This window comes from Trachypithecus francoisi, unplaced genomic scaffold (genome assembly GCF_009764315.1).
Source record: "Trachypithecus francoisi isolate TF-2019V2 unplaced genomic scaffold, Tfra_2.0 Lachesis_group5, whole genome shotgun sequence".
NCBI classification, from domain to species: Eukaryota; Metazoa; Chordata; class Mammalia; order Primates; family Cercopithecidae; genus Trachypithecus; species Trachypithecus francoisi.
Window position 1 is genome coordinate 62,844,898 of NW_022681470.1, and position 19,702 is coordinate 62,864,599.

Consider the following 19,702-nt stretch of genomic DNA (forward strand, 5'->3'; position numbering starts at 1 on the left):
CCTCAGCCTTCTGAGTAGTTGGGATTATAGGTGCACACCAGTACGCCCAGGTAATTTTTGTATTTTTAGTAGAGATAATGTTTCACCATGTTGGCCAGGCTGGTCTTGAACTCCTGACCTTAGGTGATCTACACACCTTAGCCTCCCAAAGTGCTGGGATTACAAGCATGAGCCACTGTGCCTGACTCCTTCCTTCCTTCCTTCCTTCCTTCCTTCCTTCTGTCCTTCCTGTCTTATTTCAAAAGACATGTCTTCCAGTTCAGAAATTATTTTATATACTTAGTCTAGTGTGTGGCTAAATTTTTATTTAATTCATTAAATTCTTCAGCTTTGAGATTTCTCCTTTTTTTAATACTATTTTTTTGTTGTTGAATTTCTCATTCAGATTATGAAATGTTTTTCTGATTTTGTTGAATTGTCTGTTTGTGTTCTTTTGTATCTCACTGAATTTTTTTTTCTTGTCATTGTTTTTGAGACAGGGCCTCACCCTCTTGCCCAGGCTGGAGTGCAGTGGTGTGATCGTAGCCCACTATAACCTCAAACTCTTGGGCTCAAGCAATCCTCCTGCCTCAGCCTCCAGAGTAGCTGGGAATATAGCTGTGTGTCACCATCCCCAGCTAATTATTTATTTTTTCTGTAGAGATGTGGTCTTCCTGTGTTGCCCAGGTTGATCTCGAATCCCTGGCCTTAAGTCATCCTTCCATCCTGGCTTCTCAAAGTACTGGGATTAGAGGCATGAACTACTCATTAAATTTCTTTAAGATTATTATTCTTAATTGTTTTTCTTTCTCGCATTTCCTATGTTTCCTATGATTACTGTTACTGGAGAATTATTGTTTTCTGTTAGAGGTGACATGTTTCTTTTTCATGATTGATGTATTTCTACATTGATTTCTACATGTCTGGTGGAAAAGTCATTTTTCTATTTTTATGGAATACATTTTCAAGGGAAAAGTTTATTTGTATGAATGAGTCTTGGGATGTCACTACAGTGGGGTGCATTGGTGTTGGTTCTAGGTGGATGCAGTAGTGCAGTCTCCATGTAGTTTCTTCAGCTATAATCCACACTAGTGGAATCTGCAAGTTTCCCAGTAGCCTAAGCTGAGAGAATCTGTGGTGATGATGGTGTGGCTTTGCCAGAGGTGGGCTCACCTGGCTGTTTCTGTTTCTCAGGTTGGAAGCATGTGTGTTTACACAGTGGGTCAGCCAACATGGGGTCTGGCTCTCTGGAGTTGGAACCTTAGCCATCTGTGTACTGGAAGGGTGTAGTGGCTACTGGCCCCCAGAGAAGGGCACACTGCAGAAGTGGCTATGGTCTCAATATTGCACCATGCCACAGCAGCTTGGCTCACAGGGAGTGGGTGGAGTGTGGGGAGTGTACACTTTGTGCTCCTAATCCAGGGCAAGGCAGCTAAGTCAATTCCTGGTAGATCTCCAAACTGGGCTTAGGACTTGTGAGGACTGTGAGATTCTCCTGTAGTACAGACTGTAGGTATTTGTGGTGGCCATGTATCTAGTGAGAATCTTCTGCTTACCTATTCCTTGCAGTGGAAAATCCTTCCCATCTCTGGGCTGATCTGATCCTGGTGAGGGAAATGGGGCTACAAAGGGCAGGTGCCTCCATGTTGCCCTCCTGTACTTCCAATCACCACAGGTGCATCTCCACTTTCTCACTGTACTCCAGTGCTCTTCCTTCAACAATCTAGTCAACTCTTAGCTATTTGTTTATTGCCAGGTCCTTTCTTGTGGGGGAGACTAGCACCAGGCATCTCTAGTCAGCCATCTTGCTCAAATGTTTTAAATTTTGATGAAGTTCAATTTGCCTATTCTTTTCTTTTGTTGCTCATGTTTTTGGAGTTATATCTAAGAATTCTTTGCCAAATTTAAGATCATGAAGATTTACCTCTGTGTTTTATTCTAAAAGGTTAATAGCTTTTGCTTTCTTACTAAATTTTCGTCAATTTTCTTGAATAGAAGTTTCTTCACTTGCTGTTTACCCTTAGGACGATTTCTAGAGGCTTTAAGCGAGAGAGAGAGAGAGAGAGTGTGTGTGTGTCTGTGTTTTCTTTTCTTTTCTTTTCTTTTTTCTCAGACAGAGTTCACTTTTTTGCCCAGGCTGGGGTGCAATGGTGCAATCTTGGCTCACTGCAACTCCGCCTTCTGGGTTCAAGTGATTCTCCTGACTCAGCCTCCCAAGTAGCTGGGATTACAGGCATGTGCTACCATGCCTGGCTAATTTTATATTTTTAGTAGAGATAAGGTTTTTCCATGTTGGTCAGGCTGGTCTCGAACTCCTGACCTCAGGTGATCTGCCTGCTTCGGCCTTCCAAAGTGTTGGGATTATAGACGTGAGCCACTGCACCCAGCCAATTTTTGTATTTTTAGTAGAGATGAGGTTTCACCATGTTGCACAGGCTGGTCTCAAACTCCTGACCTCAAGTGATACGCCCACCTCGGCCTCCCAAAGTGTGGGATTACAGGCATAAGCCACAACACCTGGCCTACATGTTTTTTTTTTTTTTTTTTTTTTAAATAATTTTCACCAGTTTCACTGGGGAGCTGGTCAGTGGAACTCCTCACATTGTCATGCCAGTTGTTGATCTCTGTCCATTCATTCTTGATAAAAATCTCAAAATAACAATATATATATTTTTCCCAATGCAAAACAAGAATCATGTTTAATCACAAAAAAACTAGATACATTTATAATAAAGTCAGAAATGGTATAAGAATTTCTACTGTGGACTCTTCCAAGATGGCCAAATAGGAACAGCTTCTGTCCGCAGCTCCCAGTGAGATCGACACAGAAGATGGGTGATTTCTGCACTTCCAACTGAGGTACCTGGTTCATCTCACTAGGACTGGTTGAACAGTGGGTGCAGCCCACAGAGGGAGAGTGAAGCAGGGCGTAATGTTGCCTCATCCGGGAAGCACAAAGGGTTGGGGGATTTCCCTTTCCTAATCAAGGGAAGCCATGAGAGACTGTACTGGAAGGAACAGTACACTTCTACCCAAATACTGCACCTTTCCCATGGTCTTCGCAACTGGCAGACTAGGAGATTCCCTCTGGTGCCTGGCTCAGTGGGTCCCATGCCCACAGAGCCCAGCATTCTATGATCTACTGGCTTGATATTCCTGCTGCTAGCTCAGCAGTCTGCGATTGACCTGCGGTGCTTCAGCTTGGTAGGGGGAGGGGTGTCTGCCATTGCTGAGACTTGAGTAGATGGTTTTATGTTCACAGCATAAACAAAGCTGTGAAGAAGCTTGAACTGGGTGGAGCCCACTACAGCTCAGCAAGGCCAACTGCCTCTCTAAATTCCACCTCTGTGGCAAGGCATAGCTGAACAAAAGGCAGCAGCCCTAGTCAGGGACTTATAGATAAAACCCTCATCCCCCTGGGACAGAGCACCTGGGGGAAGGGGCAGCTGTGGGCCCAGCTTCTCCAGGCTTCAACGTCCCTGTCTGACAGCTCTGAAGAGAGCAGTCGTTCTCCAAGCATGGCATTTGAGCTCAGATAATGGACAGATTGCCTCCTCAAGTGGGTCCCTGACCCTTGTGTAGCCTGACTGGGAGACATCTCCCAGTAGGGGCCAACAGACACCTCATACAGGAGAGCTCTGTCTGGCATCTGGTGGGTGCCCCTCTTGAACGAAGCTTCCAGAGGAAGTATCAGGCAGCAATATTTGCTGTTTTGCAACCTCCTCTGGTGATACCCAGGCAAACAGGGTCTGGAGTGGACCTCCAGCAAACTCCAACAGACCTGCAGCTGAGGGGCCTGACTGTTAGAAGAAAAACTAACAAACAGAAAGGAATAGCATCAACATCAACAAAAAGGACATCCACACCAAAACCCCATCTGTAGGTCAGCAACATCAAAGACCAAAGGTAGATAAAACCACAAAGAAGCGGGGAAAACAGAGCAGAAAGGCTGACAATTCCAAAAACCAGAACACCTTTTCTTCTCCAAAGGATTACAACTCCTCCCAGCAAGGGAACAAAACTGGACGGAGAATCAGTTTGATGAGTTGACAGAAGTAGGCTTCAGAAGGTGGGTAATAACAAACTTCTCTGAGTTAAAGCAGCATGTTCCAACCCATCGCAAGGAAGCTAAAAACCTTGAAGAAAAGGTAAGAGAATGGCTGACTAGAATAACGAGTGTAGGGAAGAACATAAATGACCTGATGGAGCTGAAAAACACAGCACAAGAACTTCATGAGGCATACACAAGCTTCAGTAGCCGATTTGATCAAGCGGAAGAAAGGATATCAGTGATTGAAGATCAAATTAATAAAATAAAGTGGGAAGACAAGATTACAGAAAAAGAGTGAAAAGAAACAAAGCCTTCAAGAAATATGGGACTATGTGAAAAGACCAAATCTACATTTGATTGGTGTACTTGAAAGTGATGGGGAGAATGGGACCAAGTGAGAAAACACTCTTCAGGATATTATCCAGGAGAACTTCCCCAACATAGCAAGGCAGGCCAACATCCAAATTCAGGAAATACAGAGAACACCACAAAGATGTTCCTCGAGAAGAGCAACCCCAAGACACATAATCATCAGATTCACCAAGGTTGAAATGAAGGAAAAAATGGTAAGGGCAGCCAGAGAGAAAGGTCAGGTTACCCACAAAGGGAAGCCTGTCAGACTAAGAGTGGATCTCTCTGCAGAAACCCTACAAGCCAGAAGAGAGTGAGAGAGTGAGGGCCAATATTCAACATTCTTAAAGAAAAGAATTTTCAACCCAGAATTTCATATCCAGCCAAACTAAGCTTCACAAGTGAAGGAAAAATAAAATCCTTTACAGACAAGCAAATGCTGAGAGCTTTTGTCACCACCAGGCCTGCCTTACAAGAGCTCTTGAAGGAAGCACTAAACATGGAAAGAAACAACCAGTACCAGTTACTGCAAAAACATACCAAATTGTAAAGACCATCAACGCTATGAAGAAACTGCATCAACTAACAGGCAAAATAACCAGCTAGCATCATAATGACTGGATCGAATTCACACATAACAACATTAACCTTAAATGCAAATGGGCTAAATGCCCCAATTAAAAGACATAGACTGGCAAATTGGATAAAGAGTCAAGACCCATCGGTGTGCTGTATTCAGGAGATCCACCTCACATGCAAAGACACATGTAGGCTCAAAATAAAGGGATGGAGGAAGATCTGCCAAGCAAATGGAAAGCAAAAAAAAAAAAAAAAAAAAAAGAGAGAGAAAGAAAGAAAAGAAAAAAAAAACTGGATTTGTAATCCTAGTCTCTGATAAAACAGACTTTACACCAACAAAGATCAAAAGAGACAAAGAGGGCCATTACATAATGGCAAAGTGATTAATTCAACAAGACGAGCTAACTATCCTAAATATGTATGTACTCAATACAGAAGCACCCAGATTCATAAAGCAAGTTCTTAGAGACATACATAGAGGTTTAGACTCCCACACAATAATAATGGGGGACTTTAACACCCCACTGTCAATATTAGACAGATCAACAAGACAGAAAATTAACAAGGATATCCAGGACTTGAACTCAGCTCTGGACCAAGTGGACCTAATAGACATCTACAGAACTTTCCACCCCAAGTCAACAGAATATACATTCTTCTCAGCATCACATTGCACTTATTCTAAAATTGACCACATAATTGGAAGTAAAACACTCCTCAGCAAATGTAAAAGAATAGAAATCACAACAAACTGTCTCTCAGACCACAGTGCAATCAAATTAGATCTCAGGATTAAGAAACTCACTCCAACCACACAACTACATGGAAACTGAACAACTTGCTCCTGAATGACTACTGGGTGAATAATGAAATGAAGGCAGAAATAAAGATACTCTTTGAAACCAATGAGAACAAAGACACAACGTACCAGAATCTCTGGGACACATTTAAGGCAGTGTGTAGAGGGAAATTTATAGCACTAAATGCCCACAAGAGAAAGCAGGAAAGATCTAAAATTGACACTCTAACATCACAATGAAAAGAACTGGAGAAGCAAGAGCAAACAAATTCAAAAGCTAGCAGAAGACAAGAAATAAGTAAGATCAGAGCACAATGGAAGGAGATAGAGACACAAAACAGCTACTCGGGAGGCTGAGGCAGGAGAATGGCGTGAACCCGGGAGGCGGAGCTTGCAGTGAGCTGAGATCCGGCCACTGCACTCAAGCCTGGGCAACAGAGTGAGACTCCATCTCAAAAAAAAAAAAAAAAAAAAAAAAAAAAAAATCAATGAATCCAGGAGCTGATTTTTTGAAAAGAGCAACAAAATAGAGAGAATGCTAGCAAGACTAATAAAGAAGAAAAGAGAGAAGAATCATATAGATGCAATAAAAAATGATAAAGGGGATATCACCACCAATCCCACAGAAATACAAACTACCATCAGAGAATACTATAAACACCTCTACGCAAATACATTAGAAAATCTAGAAGAAATGGATAAATTCCTGGATACATACACCCTCCCAAGACAAAGCCAGGAAGAAGTCAAATCTCTGAATAGACCAATAACAGGTTCTGAAATTGAGGCAATAATTAATAGCCTACCAACCAAAAAAAGTCCAGGACCAGATGGATTCACAGCTGAATTCTACCAGAAGTACAAAGAGGAGCTGGTACCATTCCTTCTGAAACTATTCCAATCAATAGAAAAAGAGGGAATCCTCCCTAACTCATTTTATGAGGCCAGCATCATCCTGATACCAAAGTCTGGCAGAGACACAACAAAAAAAAGAGAATTTTAGGCCAATATCCCTGATGAACATCAATGTGAAAATCCTCAATAAAATACTGGCAAACCAAATCCAACAGTGCTTCAAAAAGCTTATCCACTGTGATCAAGTCAGCTTTATCCCTGGGATGCAAGGCTGGTTCAACATACCCAAATCAATAAATGTAATCCATCACATAAGCAGAACCAATGACAAAAACCACATGATTATCTTGATAGATGCAGGAAAGGCCTTTGACAAAATTCAACAGCCCTTAAGGCTAAAAACTCTCAATAAACTAGGTATTGATGGAATATATCTCAAAATAATAAGAGCTATTTATGACAAACCCACAGTCAATATCATACTGAATGGGCAAAAACTGGAAGCATTCCCTTTGAAAACCAGCCCAAGACAAGGATGCCCTCTCTCATCACTCCTATTCAGCATAGTGTTGGAAGTTGTGGCTAGGGCAATCAGGCAAGAAAAATAAATAAAGGGTATTCAATTAGGAAAATAGGAAGTCAAATTGTCTCTGTTTGCAGATGACATGATTGTATATTTAGAAAACCACATTGTCTCAGCCCAAAATCTCCTTTAAGCTGATAAGCAACTTCAACAAAGTCTCAGGATACAAAATCGATGTGCAAAAATCACAAGCATTCCTATACACCAACAGCAGACAAACAGCCAAATCATGAGTGAACTCCCATTGACAATTGCTACAAAGAGAATAAAATACCTAGGAATCCAACTTACAAGGGATGTGAAGAAACTCTTTAAGAAGAGCTACAAACCATTGCTCAACGAAATAAAAGAGGACACAGACAAGTGGCAGAAAATTCCATGCTCATGGATAGGAAGAATCAATATCGTGAAAATGGCCATACTGCCCAAAGTAATTTATAGATTCAATGCTATCCCCCATCAAGCTACCACTGACTTTATTCACAGAATTGGACAAAACTATTTTAAAGTTCATATGGAACCAAAAAAGAGCCTGCATGGATAGTCAAAACAATCCTAAGCCAAAAGAACAAAGCTGGAGGCATCATGCTACCTGGCTTCAAACTATACTACAAGGCTACAGTAACCAAAACAGCATGGTATTGGTACCAAAACAGATATATAGACCAATGGAACAGAACAGAGGCCTCAGAAATAACACCACAAATCTACAACCATCTGATCTTTGACAAACCTGACAAAAACAAGGAATGGGGAAAGATTCTCAATTTAATAAATGGTGCTGGGAAAACTGGCTAGCCATATGTAGAAAGCTGAACCTGGATTCCTTCCTTACACCTTATACAAAAATTAACTCAAGATGGATTAAAGACTTAAATGTAAGACCTAAAACCATAAAAACCCTAGAAGAAAACCTAGGCAATATCATTCAGGACATAGGCATGGGCAAAACTTCATGACTAAAACACCAAAAGCAATGACAACAAAGCCAAAATAGATAAATGGGATCTAATTAAACTAAAGGGCTTCTGCACAGCAAAAGAAACTATCAGCAGAGTGAACAGGAAATCTGCAGAAGAGGAGAAAATGTTTGCAATCTATCTATGTGACAAAGGGCTAATATCCAGAATCTACAAAGAACTTAAACAAATTTGCAAGCAAAAACCAAAAAACCCCATCAAAAAGTGGGCAAAGGGTATGAACAGACACTTCTCAAAAGAAGACATTTAAGCATCCAACAGACATATGAAAAAATGGTCATCATCACTGGTCATTACAGAAGTGCAAATCAAAACCACAATGAGATACCATCTCACACCAGTTAGAATGGCAATTATTAAAAAGTCAGGAAACAACAGGTGCTGGAGAGGATGCAGAGAAATAGGAACACTTTTACACTGTTAGTGGGACTGTAAACTAGTTCAACCATTGTGGAAGACAGTGTGGTGATTCCTCAAGGATCTAGAACTAGAAATACCATTTGACCCAGCCATCCCATTACTGGGTATATACCCAAAGGATTATAAATCATGCTGCTATAAAGACACATGCACACGTATGTTTATTGCGGCACTATTCACAATAGCAAAGACTTGGAACCAACCCAAATGTCCATCAATAATAGACTGGATAAAGAAACTGTGGCACATATACACCATGGAATACTATGCAGCCATAAAAAAGGATGAGTTCATCTCCTTTGCAGGGACATGGATGAAACTGGAAACCATCATTCTCAGCAAACTATTGCAAGGACAGAAAACCAAACACCACATGTTCTTACTCATAAGTAGGAATTGAACAATGAGAACACATGGACACAGGAAGGGGAACATCACACACTGGGACCTGTCGGGGGGTGGGGGGCTTGGAGGAGGGATAGCATTAGGAGAACTACCTAATGTAAATGACAAGTGGATGGGGGCAGCCAACCAATATGGCACATGTATACCTATGTAACAACCGTGCACGTTGTGCACATGTACCCCAGAACTTGATGTATAATAATAACAATAAAGAATGTCTACTGTCCTCACTATTATTTAACCTTGTTTTGCAGATACTAGTCAATGCAATTAGATAAGAGAAATTATAGGTATAAAATTTGAAAAGGAGGTACAGTTATAATTATTTGCAGCCATATAATGTATAGCTGAAAAGAAGCAATCAAAAGCAAAACTAACATTGTGAGAGAATTCAGTAAGTAGCCTGGATGCACAATTAATATACAGAATCGATAGCCTTTATATATGGAAATAACAACAACCAGTTAGAAAATATAATAAAATAAATTCCATTTATAAAGGTGGTAAAAAATATTTAGGGTTAAACTTAAGAAATGTGTAAGTGCTGGCTGGGCACAGTGGCTCACGCCTGTAATTCCAACACTTTGGGAAGCCAAGGTGGGCAGATCACTTGAGGTTAGGAGTTCAAGACCAGCCTGCCCAACGTAGTGAAACCCCGTCTCTACTAAAAATACAAAAATTAGCCGGGTATGGTGGTGCGTGCCTGAAGTCCCAGCTACTCAGGAAGGCTGAGACAGGAGAATAGCTTGAACCCGGGATATGGAGATTGCAGTGAGCCGAGATCATGCCACTGCATTCCAGCCTGGGTGACAAAGCAAGATTGTGTCTCCAAAAAAAAGAAGTGTATAAGAGCTATATGGAAACACTTCTGAAATTAACAAAAGAAGACTTAAACAAATGGAAAGAAATACCATATTCTTAAACTAAAAAATCCTACAGTGGTCCCCCATTTATCTGTGGGTGACATATTCCATCTACCCCCAATAGATGCCTGAAACCTTGGATACTACAAAACCTTATTTATACTTTTTTTTTTTGCTGTACATATTATACATATATATGATACAGTTTAATTTATAAATTAGGCATAGGAATATATTAACTACTACTAATAAAATAGAACAATTATAACAATATACCAGCATCACGATGCTTGTACTTTGGGGCTATTATTATTATTATATATTTTTTGAGATGTAGTATCATTCTGTCACCAGGCTGGAGTGCAATGGCACGATATTGGTTCACTGCAACCTCCACCTCCAGGGTTTAAGCGATTCTCTTGTCTCAGCCTCTTGAGTAGTTGGGACTACAGGTGTGGACCACCATGCCCAGCTAATTTTTGTATTTTTAGTAGAGACCAGGTTTCACCATGTTGGCAAGGATGGGCTTGATCTCTTGACCTCATGATCCACCCTCCTCAGCCTCTCAAAGTGCTGGGATTATAGGCGTGAGCCACTGTGCCTGGCCTACTTTGGGGCCATTATTAAGTAAAATAGGGGTTACTTGAACACAAGCGCTGTGATTCTGTAACAGTTAATTTAATAACTGAGATGGCTACTCAGTGACTAATGAGCACATAGTGTACACAGCATGGATATGCTGGACAAAGGGGTGATTCACATTCCAAGCAGGACTACAGCAGGATGGTGCAAGATTTCATCATGCTACCCAGAACAGCATACAATTTAAAACTTATGAATTGTGTATTTCTGAAATCTTTCATTTAACATTTTTCAGACCAGGGTTGACTGCGGGTAACTGAAACTGTGGAAAGCGAAACCTGCAGTTTCAGTTTTCCACAGTAAGGACTGACCTTCCTCTATATCTGGTAGGGTCCATTCCTACCTAGAACATAAAGATATACTTCGGGGCTCTTACAGATAAAGAACACAAAGATATAATTTGGAGCTAACATAAAGATGTTTTAGGCTTATAGCTTTTGCTTTATAATTAAATTTTCATAGGTTTTCTTGAATAGATGTTTCTTCATTTGCTGTTTGCCCTTAGGACTATTTCTAGAGGCTTTAATTTTTTTTTTTTTTTTTAGTAATTTTTACCAGTTTCACAGGGGAGCTGGTGAGTGGAACTCCTCACATTGTCATGCCACTTCTGCAGTGTGCCCTCCTCTGGGGGCCAGTAGCCACTACACCTTTCCAGAACTCAGATGTTGGGATGACAACATCAAGGGAATCCAAGGATGTTGGGAACTCCAAGACCAAGGTGCTGGCAGATTTGATGTTGGTGAGAGCCCTCTTCCTGGTCCATAGATAGCTGTCATTTCATTATAACCTCACACGGCAGAAGGTGAGAGATCTCTGGGTCTTTTATAAGGGCACTAATCCCATTCATGAGGACTCTACCCTCATGAATTAATCACTTCCCAAAGGCCCTTAATACTATCACCTTGGGGGTTAGGATTTCAATATATGAATTTTGGGGCAACACACACATTCTATAGCAACTACAAAGCCTTTCTAATTCTCTCTCTCTCTTATCATCGTTGGTATGAGCTCAATTCTTGTATTTAATGGTTTAAAATTAATTATTGTATTTAATTACTTTGGTGCTTAAATTGCGAGCAGAGGCCACTTTGATCTGATTCCTGTGACCTTGTGACATACTCCCATCAATTTTTTGGAACAATTCCTTGCTTTCTGGTATAAAAATATGTTCCATACTTATCTTGTGCCTATCTATCCTGGCCTTGGAATCAACCATTTCTTTTAAGGAGTTCTGTCTAGATTTGTTCCTTTTTACTGGGTGTCATTGCTGCTTGGAACTTTCAGCAGTCAGCACTAGGAAATATATCCATGTACACACCATTGTTCTGGAGGCTGGGAAATCCAGGATCAAGGTGCTGGCAGATTCAATGTCTAGCTAGGGCTCTCTTCATGCATTGCTTAACAATGGAGCTACATTCTGAGAAACATCTCTTTAGGTGATTTTGTCATTGTGTGAACATCATAGAGTGTATTTACACAAACCTAGATGGTATAGTCTACTATACACCTTGACTATATGGAGTAGCCTATTGCTCCAAGTCTAGAAGCCTGTACAGCATGTTACTGTACTGCATACTGTACTTCGATGCTAAGTATTTGTGTGTCTAAACACAGAAAAAGGTACAATAAAAATACAGTATTATAACCTTATGGGATCCCATTGTATATGCGATTGTCATTGACTGAAACATTGTTGTGTGGCACATGGCTACATACCCATCCCTACAAATGTACATACACACACATATACATATTCATATACATACATGTTCACATAAACAGGCACACTAACACACATATACAGTTTTGAGGAAATTGTAGAAAAAGGTGAGAAGCGAGTGTTCTTAGTTATAGTAGGATGCCTATTAGAACTGGTAAATGTAGAGGGTGTGCTGGGGTTGGAGAATCATCCTTTTGCAATCATCACAGTATTCATAGGATCAGACAAGAATTGTTAATAGATACGTAACCTAGGGGAAATTTTAATGAGCAGCAGAATATTTGCATGGTCTTAAAGTGTGTCCTCACAAACTATAAGTTGCAAGGGAGAAAAAAAAAACACCCAGTAATCACACAGGGGAGAAATCGGGCAATACCCCGACTGAGTAATCAAAATTAATTTCACCTATGAGAGACTGGTGGCCATTATGTGCTTCCAGATATGTTAGGCAGAAAAGGACAGATGATTCCTATGGAGTATTCTGGGAGAAAATGCAAAACCTCAGTGTAATCATGAGGAAATATCAGACAAATGCAAAATGAGGAATACAAAGAAAGGGTGGGTGAACTGCAATCTTAGAAAAATGTCAATGCTGTAAAAGACAAAGACGAATTGTAGAAATGTTCCAGATAAAAGGACACTAAAATGCATGCAACTAAATTCAATACCTGGTTGGGCATGGTGGCTCATGCCTGTAATCCCAGCCCTTTGGGAGGCCAAGGCAAGAGGATTCCTTGAGCTGAGGAGTTTGAGACCAGCCTGGGGAACATGGAGAAATCCTATCTCTACAAAAAATACCAAAAATTAGCCAGGAGTAGTGGCATTCACCTAGAGTCCAAACTACCTGGGAGGGTGAGGTGGGAGGATCACCTGGCCCCAGAGATTGAGACTGCATTGAACTGTGATAGCTCCACTGTGCTCCAGCCTGGGCGACGGAGTAAGACCCCATCTCAGTAACTATATGAAAAAAAAAGAAAATAAATTTAATACCTGACTTTAGATTAGATCCTGTGTTGGAGAGAAAAAATGCTTCATTAGATAAACTGACAAAATTGGTATATGGATGGTAGATTAGATAAAAGTATTGGATCAATGTAAGTGCATTAAGTTGATACCTGTACTGTGATTATGTAAGAGACTATCTCTCAGGAAATACACATTGAAGTATTTAAAGTTAAAGGACTTTATCCTCAAATGGCTCAGAAAAAAGTTATGCATGTCCACAGAGAGAAAGAAAAGAGAGATAAGCTGCTGGTGGTGGCTCATGCCTGTAATCCCAGCACTTTAGGAGGCTGAGGCAGGTGGATCACTGGAGGTCAGGATTTCGAGACCAGCCTGGCCAACATGGTGAAGCCCTGTCTCTACTAAAAATACAAAAAAATTAGCCAGGTGCGGTGGCAGGTGCCTGTAATCCCAGCTATTCAGGAGGCTGAGTCAGGGAGAATCGCTTGAACCCGGGAGGCGGAGGTTGCAGTGAGCTGAGGTCACACCATCGTACTCCAGCCTAGGCGACAAGAGTGAGACTTTGTCTAAAAAAAAAGAGAGAGAGAGAGACAATGAGAGAGACAATGATAAAGCAAATGGGGTAAAATGTTAACCATAAGTGAACTAGATTAAAGAGCATACAGTATTTATTGTGCAATTTTTTTTTCTTTTTGAAAACAGGGTCTTGCTCTGTTGCCCAGGCTGGAGTGCAGTGATGTGATCATAGCTCATTGTAATCTCAAATCCGTGGACTCAAGTGATCCTCTTGTCTCAGCCTTCCTGGTAGCTAGGACTATAGACACGTGCCATCGTGTACAGCTAATTTTTTTAAATTTTAAATTGTCTTTGTAGAGATGGGGGGTAGGGGTGGGGATCTCCTTTTGTTGCACAGGCTGGTCTCAAACTCCTGGCCTCAAATGATCTTCCTGCCTTGGTCTCCCAAAGTGTTAATATTACAGGTGTGAGTCACTGCATCCGGCCTCTTGTGATACTTTTAGTTTTGCAACTTTTTATTCATTTGAAATTATTTCCAAGTAAAAAGTTTGTTTTAAAAAAATCCCTTATTTAAACAAAAATCTTTGTTGAAGGAAAGTGTTTACTTCCAGCGCTGGAAGTAAGAAGTAACTCCCATAATTCTAAAGAATCTGCTTTCATGTTATGCAATTTAGAGACAGAAGGTCTTAGTGTCATCTTGTTTGATCTACCATCTAGAGCAGGAGCTCCCCTGACAGCATCCCTGGCGGGTGGTTAGCTTACCTCTTCTTGGGCATACTCAGGGATTCACAGTCTTAAAATTAGCCCATTCCAGTCTAGAATGGTGAGATGGCTGTCTTACAAATGCTTCTATACTACCTCTATATACAACTAATGCCATGTTGTAGTTAGACAACTACATAGGTAACAGTGGGTTTGGAAGATGAAAGGCTAAAGAAATGTACTCAATTTAGATGCTACTTATGTGCCACTCAAAACCCTCCTACTAATCCTCTGTTGGAATAATGGTTCTGGATGGTCTTATTTGCCAGTCCTTCCCAGGAACCATGCCATACCTCTTCCTTCCTGCAGGTGCGTCACTGATGCCCTAGCATGGGTCACCTTGGGAACTGCTCTGCATGCATCCTATATTTGTTGAAGAGTTAATACCCATAGGGCCATCCTTGATCAATGGACTATGGGTGTGAGGGTTAAATGTTTCTCTAGGACAGTTTGCAGATGCTTCTTACAGGGCTCCTGGGAAGGACTGGCGGTGTAGAGCCCCAGTTGCCTTTCACAGTGGCTTATTCTTGTGTTGGCTTTCTCTGCCTCCCTGTTTTCACTCTTGCCCATCACTCCTCTCCCTGAGATCGTTGCCTGAATAGCCCATGCACAGACTTTTGTCTCAGGTTCTGCATCCAGGGGGAATCAGGCTAAGATAGCATCATTAGAAAAAAAGTCTGAAACTCCTATGAGAGGGATGCTAATTGCTAATTTACCAAAATTCCACAGCTCAGCTGAATAGCAGGCTGAAGCAAGATTCGTTTATCTTAAATAAATATCATTTTGGGACTCATTGACTTCTCTGCCTCTGCAACATATCTTCTTCCTTCAACTGTTTCTCCTTCTTCTAGTTATCCCCATTTTTTTTTTTTTTTTAAAGAGATGGGGTCACACTTTGTTGCCCAGACTGGTCTTGAACTCCTGGCTTGAAGCGATCCTTTAAATCTCCAAAGTGTTGGGATTATAGGTGTGAGCCACTGTGCCTGGCCTCTCCCCATCTTTTCATTCTCGTGTTTCTCCATCCCATTGACCATTCATCTCCCTGCTCTCTTTGTTTTGTCTAATCTCTGGTCCTTCATCTCTTTCCACTTCATCCTCTTTCTGTCTCTTTTATGCCTTTGCTTCTTGTTTTTCTGTGATTCCTCTTATCTTCTTCCCTTTCTGATTGCTGGTAAACACAGTTGACAGTCAACCTAGCTTATGGGACACTTGACTCCCATGGCTTTGCTCTCCTTGCATTGTCTCACAAACAGGGGAGCGAAAGGTGGGATTAGATTGTGTGCTGCCCCACACTAAGGATTCTGAAGGCTTTGCTAAGTAACAATGGGATTGGCCCTTAATAGGCATCCCATGAAGGTGAAAGAATTAGTGAGTGAAAGGCATGCAGAGGGATGATGGGGCTTTGACATCCCCTATAGCCTCAAAAATCCAGAGTTGACTCTGGGTACTAGTACTGGGTGTGTGGACCCCTCAGCCCAATCTTCTTTCCCCAGTTTCTGTTATTTAGGTGGATCGTGGAAGTTTATGCATTCCCAGGAGTGAAAAATCAGAACTTGGAGAGGAGCTGGGAGACCCATGGAGAAATCTGAGTCCTCATTTCTTCCCCCCAGGATAATGCAAAGCAAGGCCAGGTCTCCGTGGAAGTGACTTGTTTTGCTTTTCTATAAAACCACCCAAACATGTGCATTTGTTCACATTTCAAATCCAGTTTATTACCAAAACAAACAAAAGGAGAATGAAGCTTAAATTAAATAAATTATGCAAATATCTCAAGAGATAAGGTTCCCAGTCCTCCCTGGGAATTATACTATCACAGGTCAGTATCACTAAGAACATTCAAAAGTATTGAAATTCTGGATTATTTCACTACTTTGCCTCCATCTTTCCTGCTTCAACCAGGTCCAGAAGAGTGTTCTTTTCCAAATATTCCAGCAGAGATGTTTTCTTCAATGTCTTCCCTCTGCTCCATGTGTTTCCAATCTTACCTCCACAGCAGGCTCTGCAACCCTCAGACATGTTGCAGACCTCTCCCTGAGCCCCAGCTCCAGGCCACTGGATCAACAATCCCCTTCAGTTGTGAGGCTGGTCTGGGGGTTAATGATTACTTGGGGGTTAAGGATCACTTCCTCAAGTCCTCAGGGGATCTAGATACTTGGTTCAAAGGGGACTCTGACTTGGAATGTTCTGAGGCTCTGTGACCTTCTCCCACCTCCTGGGCCTGAGCTAGACTTGGAAGGAGGTGGAGTAGGGGAGAGTGAGTTGTCATTGGCTAAGGCTCTTGTCCTCCTGGAATTTGGCACTTCGGGTGCTGGGCACGGTGAATCCCAGATAACATTGTCTTTCGCCTTCCAAGTTTTGAGTTCCATTGGCAGTCAGATGGCATAATGAATTCACAGAAAAGCAGTGCTCCTGGGCCAAGAATGTGTTGGCTCTTGGCCAGCACCCCCTCCTTTAACTCTAAGAAGACTTGTTAGCTGATCAGCTCACTCAACACACAGACACACAATGAAGGTCTGGCTGAAGTTAGAAATTGGGATGTTTTCCTAGGCTGGGCCAGCCCAACCTGTTAGGGAAGGGGTTGTTAAGTTGAAGAAGCTTGAGAAAAGCAGTGATGAGAGGCCAGAAGATTTTCTGTGCATTTCCATTGAAATTTTACAAAACACTTACACATGGAACCTATTTATTTTCAAGTCAACAGTGGGGTTCCTCTCAATACCTCCTTGTACATATGGAGAACTTAACCCCTATTTTCATCTTCATAGGAGAAGATGGCCTCAGGTCCTAAGGGTGTTAAGGAATCTTCCTGTGGAGGAAGACCCAATCTGGATCAGCCCTTTCCATATCTGCATGCAGTTAGGGGATGCAGTGGGTCCCTGGAGGACTTCCTGCTTTGCCTGCAGAAGGACCCCATCGTGTCTCGGGGCCACGAGCTGATAAGGAAGAGTTAACATGATTGGCTGATTGCCAGGTAAAGAAGGATAACACAGATTTACCAAAGGGAGGCATTTCCCTGACCGGCCCTGAGGTCAAGGGGGACTGTCCAGGCCCAGGTCCCATCAGTTTTCCCTGTGTTGGTACTAGCACCCTCTTTCCCTCTGAGTCTCTGGGTGCAAAGAGGGATTCTCAAAAGCTTTTGTGCAGAATAACTGGTATCTATTACTAGGAAGCCAGAGGATTCTGCCAGCTACCCATCCCCCTCTTTGGGGTTTCTAGCCAGCCTCCAGGGGGAGGGAGCAGCCTCTGAGGGCAGGGGCACCAATGTTTCGGGAGGCTGAGGCAGAACCTTAGTGGGCTGCCCCTGGGGAGGTAGCTCTGGTGGTCTCGATGGCCCTGGTCACTGTCCAGGCTAGAGTCTGATGTGCTTGCTGACAGCAGTGGTGGTCTGGGCAGTCTTGGCGATGATGGAGGGGAGCATATAGTTACCAAGGCCTGGACTCCTAGGTGTGGAGAGCACATGGTCCTAGGGTGCAGAGCTGCCAGAGACAGAGTTGAGGCAGCTGGGGAAGGCAAGCCAGAGTCCTGACCAAGTTTATCCTTATGTCCTGTGACAGCCTGACACCATCTGACACTGAGCCGTGTGGGCTCTGGGATACTTTTTGAAGCTTGTACAGCAGGCCAGCACAGTTGTACTTGTCCTTCTGTTTTTGGCTCACTCGTAAAAGCTGCAAGTCAAGGTGTCCTTCAGCTGCCAAGGACAGGGCAGTGGTGGGTGGGGTGGAGTGAGCAGGAGGCTTGTCCATTGCGGCCAAGGCCTGACGGGTGAAGAGTGGGCTCACCAGACTCTCACTCCTGTAAGGGTAGCACCCCCCTGCTGCTGAGAGGCTCTCTCTGGAGATGCAGGGAAGGAAGGAGGGGAGGAGACAGGGGGAGAGGAGAGAGGAAGCCAAGCTCTGGGGGATGCACTTTCCTCTGCCCGACACTCCCTGTGACCCCAGGCTCATCTTTAGTGGAAGTTCCAAGTGCCAGGCACTCTGTAGGCAGCATGAAGACTGGTCGGGCCCTCACAGGGCGGTCAGGGTCTCTGTGTGAAACATGCTCCCGAACATCTCCTGCAGGAACCACAGGAAGGAAGTGGGAGGGGAAGAGAGAGGTTAGACCAGTTGGGGTCACAGTGGCTGCAACCAAGAGGTGACCCTAGGAACCCCTTGCCAGAACGAGGCACCGTGTGTGCCTGTGTGTGTGTGTGTGCGCGAGAGAGAGTGTGTGTGAACAGGGGAGAGGCAGGGTCATCCTAGGAGGTGAACCAGTCCAGCGTGGCAGGAGCAGGTGCGGCAGTCTACATGTGAATTGCCTCCCGTGTGCTGTGTGACCTTCCACGTGTCCCTCGCCCCCTTTTAGCTTCACTTTCCTCATTGGGTAAAACAAGGGTTGGCAGTAGACAAGCTCTAAAGTCCTTTCTCACTTTGATAAGCTATTTTGGTCCTATCCAGGCTTTTCGGAATGTGCTGGAGATTCCAAGAGGGCACAGAAATCAGTCTGCCAAATCTTTGTGGCTCAAGCTCTATTTTCTAATCTGTCCCACCTGCCATCAGCACTGTGAGAGATGGATTCAGAGCACCACAGTGCTCAACGTCAAAAAGAATGGGAAGAGGCACAAAGAGAGACACTATTTTTCATAGACCCAAAGCCAGATTTCTCCAAACCTAGTTATCTGGTTTCTTTTAATTCAGGGTGTTGGTGGGGTGGTGTTAATCCAGGGACCCTGTGGGGATGGTGATCCCTCATATCCACATATCTTTTAGGTTTTGTTTTGTTTGTTGGTCTTTGAGACAGTCTCGCTCTGTCACCCAGGCTGGAGCACAGTGGCACGATCTCAGCTCACTGCAACCTCTGCTTCCCAGGTTCAAGTGATTCTCATGCCTCAGACTTCCGAGTAGCTGGGACTACAGGCATGCACCATCACACCTGGCTAATTTTTGTGTTTTTAGTAGAGACGGGGTTTTGCCATGTTGGCCAGGCTGGTCTCAAACTCCTGACCTCAGGTGATCCACCCGCCTCAGCCTCCCAAAGTGCTAGGATTACAGGTGTAAACCATTGCACCCAGCCATATGCCTTTTAGTTCTTAAGGCCTGTCCACATGCAATAATAATTTATTTTTAGACCCAGAATTCATTTATTCTACTAGAACGTAAGTTTCTAAAAGGCAGAGGCCTTTGTTTTGCTCACTGCTGTTTGTCCATCCTGAACTGCATCAGGCAAACAGTAGGTACACCATAAATACCTGCTGAATTAGT

At 42.8% G+C, this 19,702-nt stretch overlaps 1 protein-coding gene across 1 annotated transcript in view; it reads right to left on the bottom strand.

Moving 5' to 3' along the window:
* Positions 1 to 16,154: 16,154 nt before the first annotated feature.
* SLC26A9 (solute carrier family 26 member 9) overlaps positions 16,155 to 19,702 on the bottom strand; it is a 30,645-nt gene continuing 27,097 nt past the window's right edge. Inside the window, exon 21 of the mRNA XM_033196892.1 lies at positions 16,155 to 18,517. Within this exon, the coding sequence (XP_033052783.1) occupies positions 18,470 to 18,517 (48 nt within the window). The 3' untranslated portion in view covers positions 16,155 to 18,469. The remainder of the gene's footprint in view (positions 18,518 to 19,702) is intronic.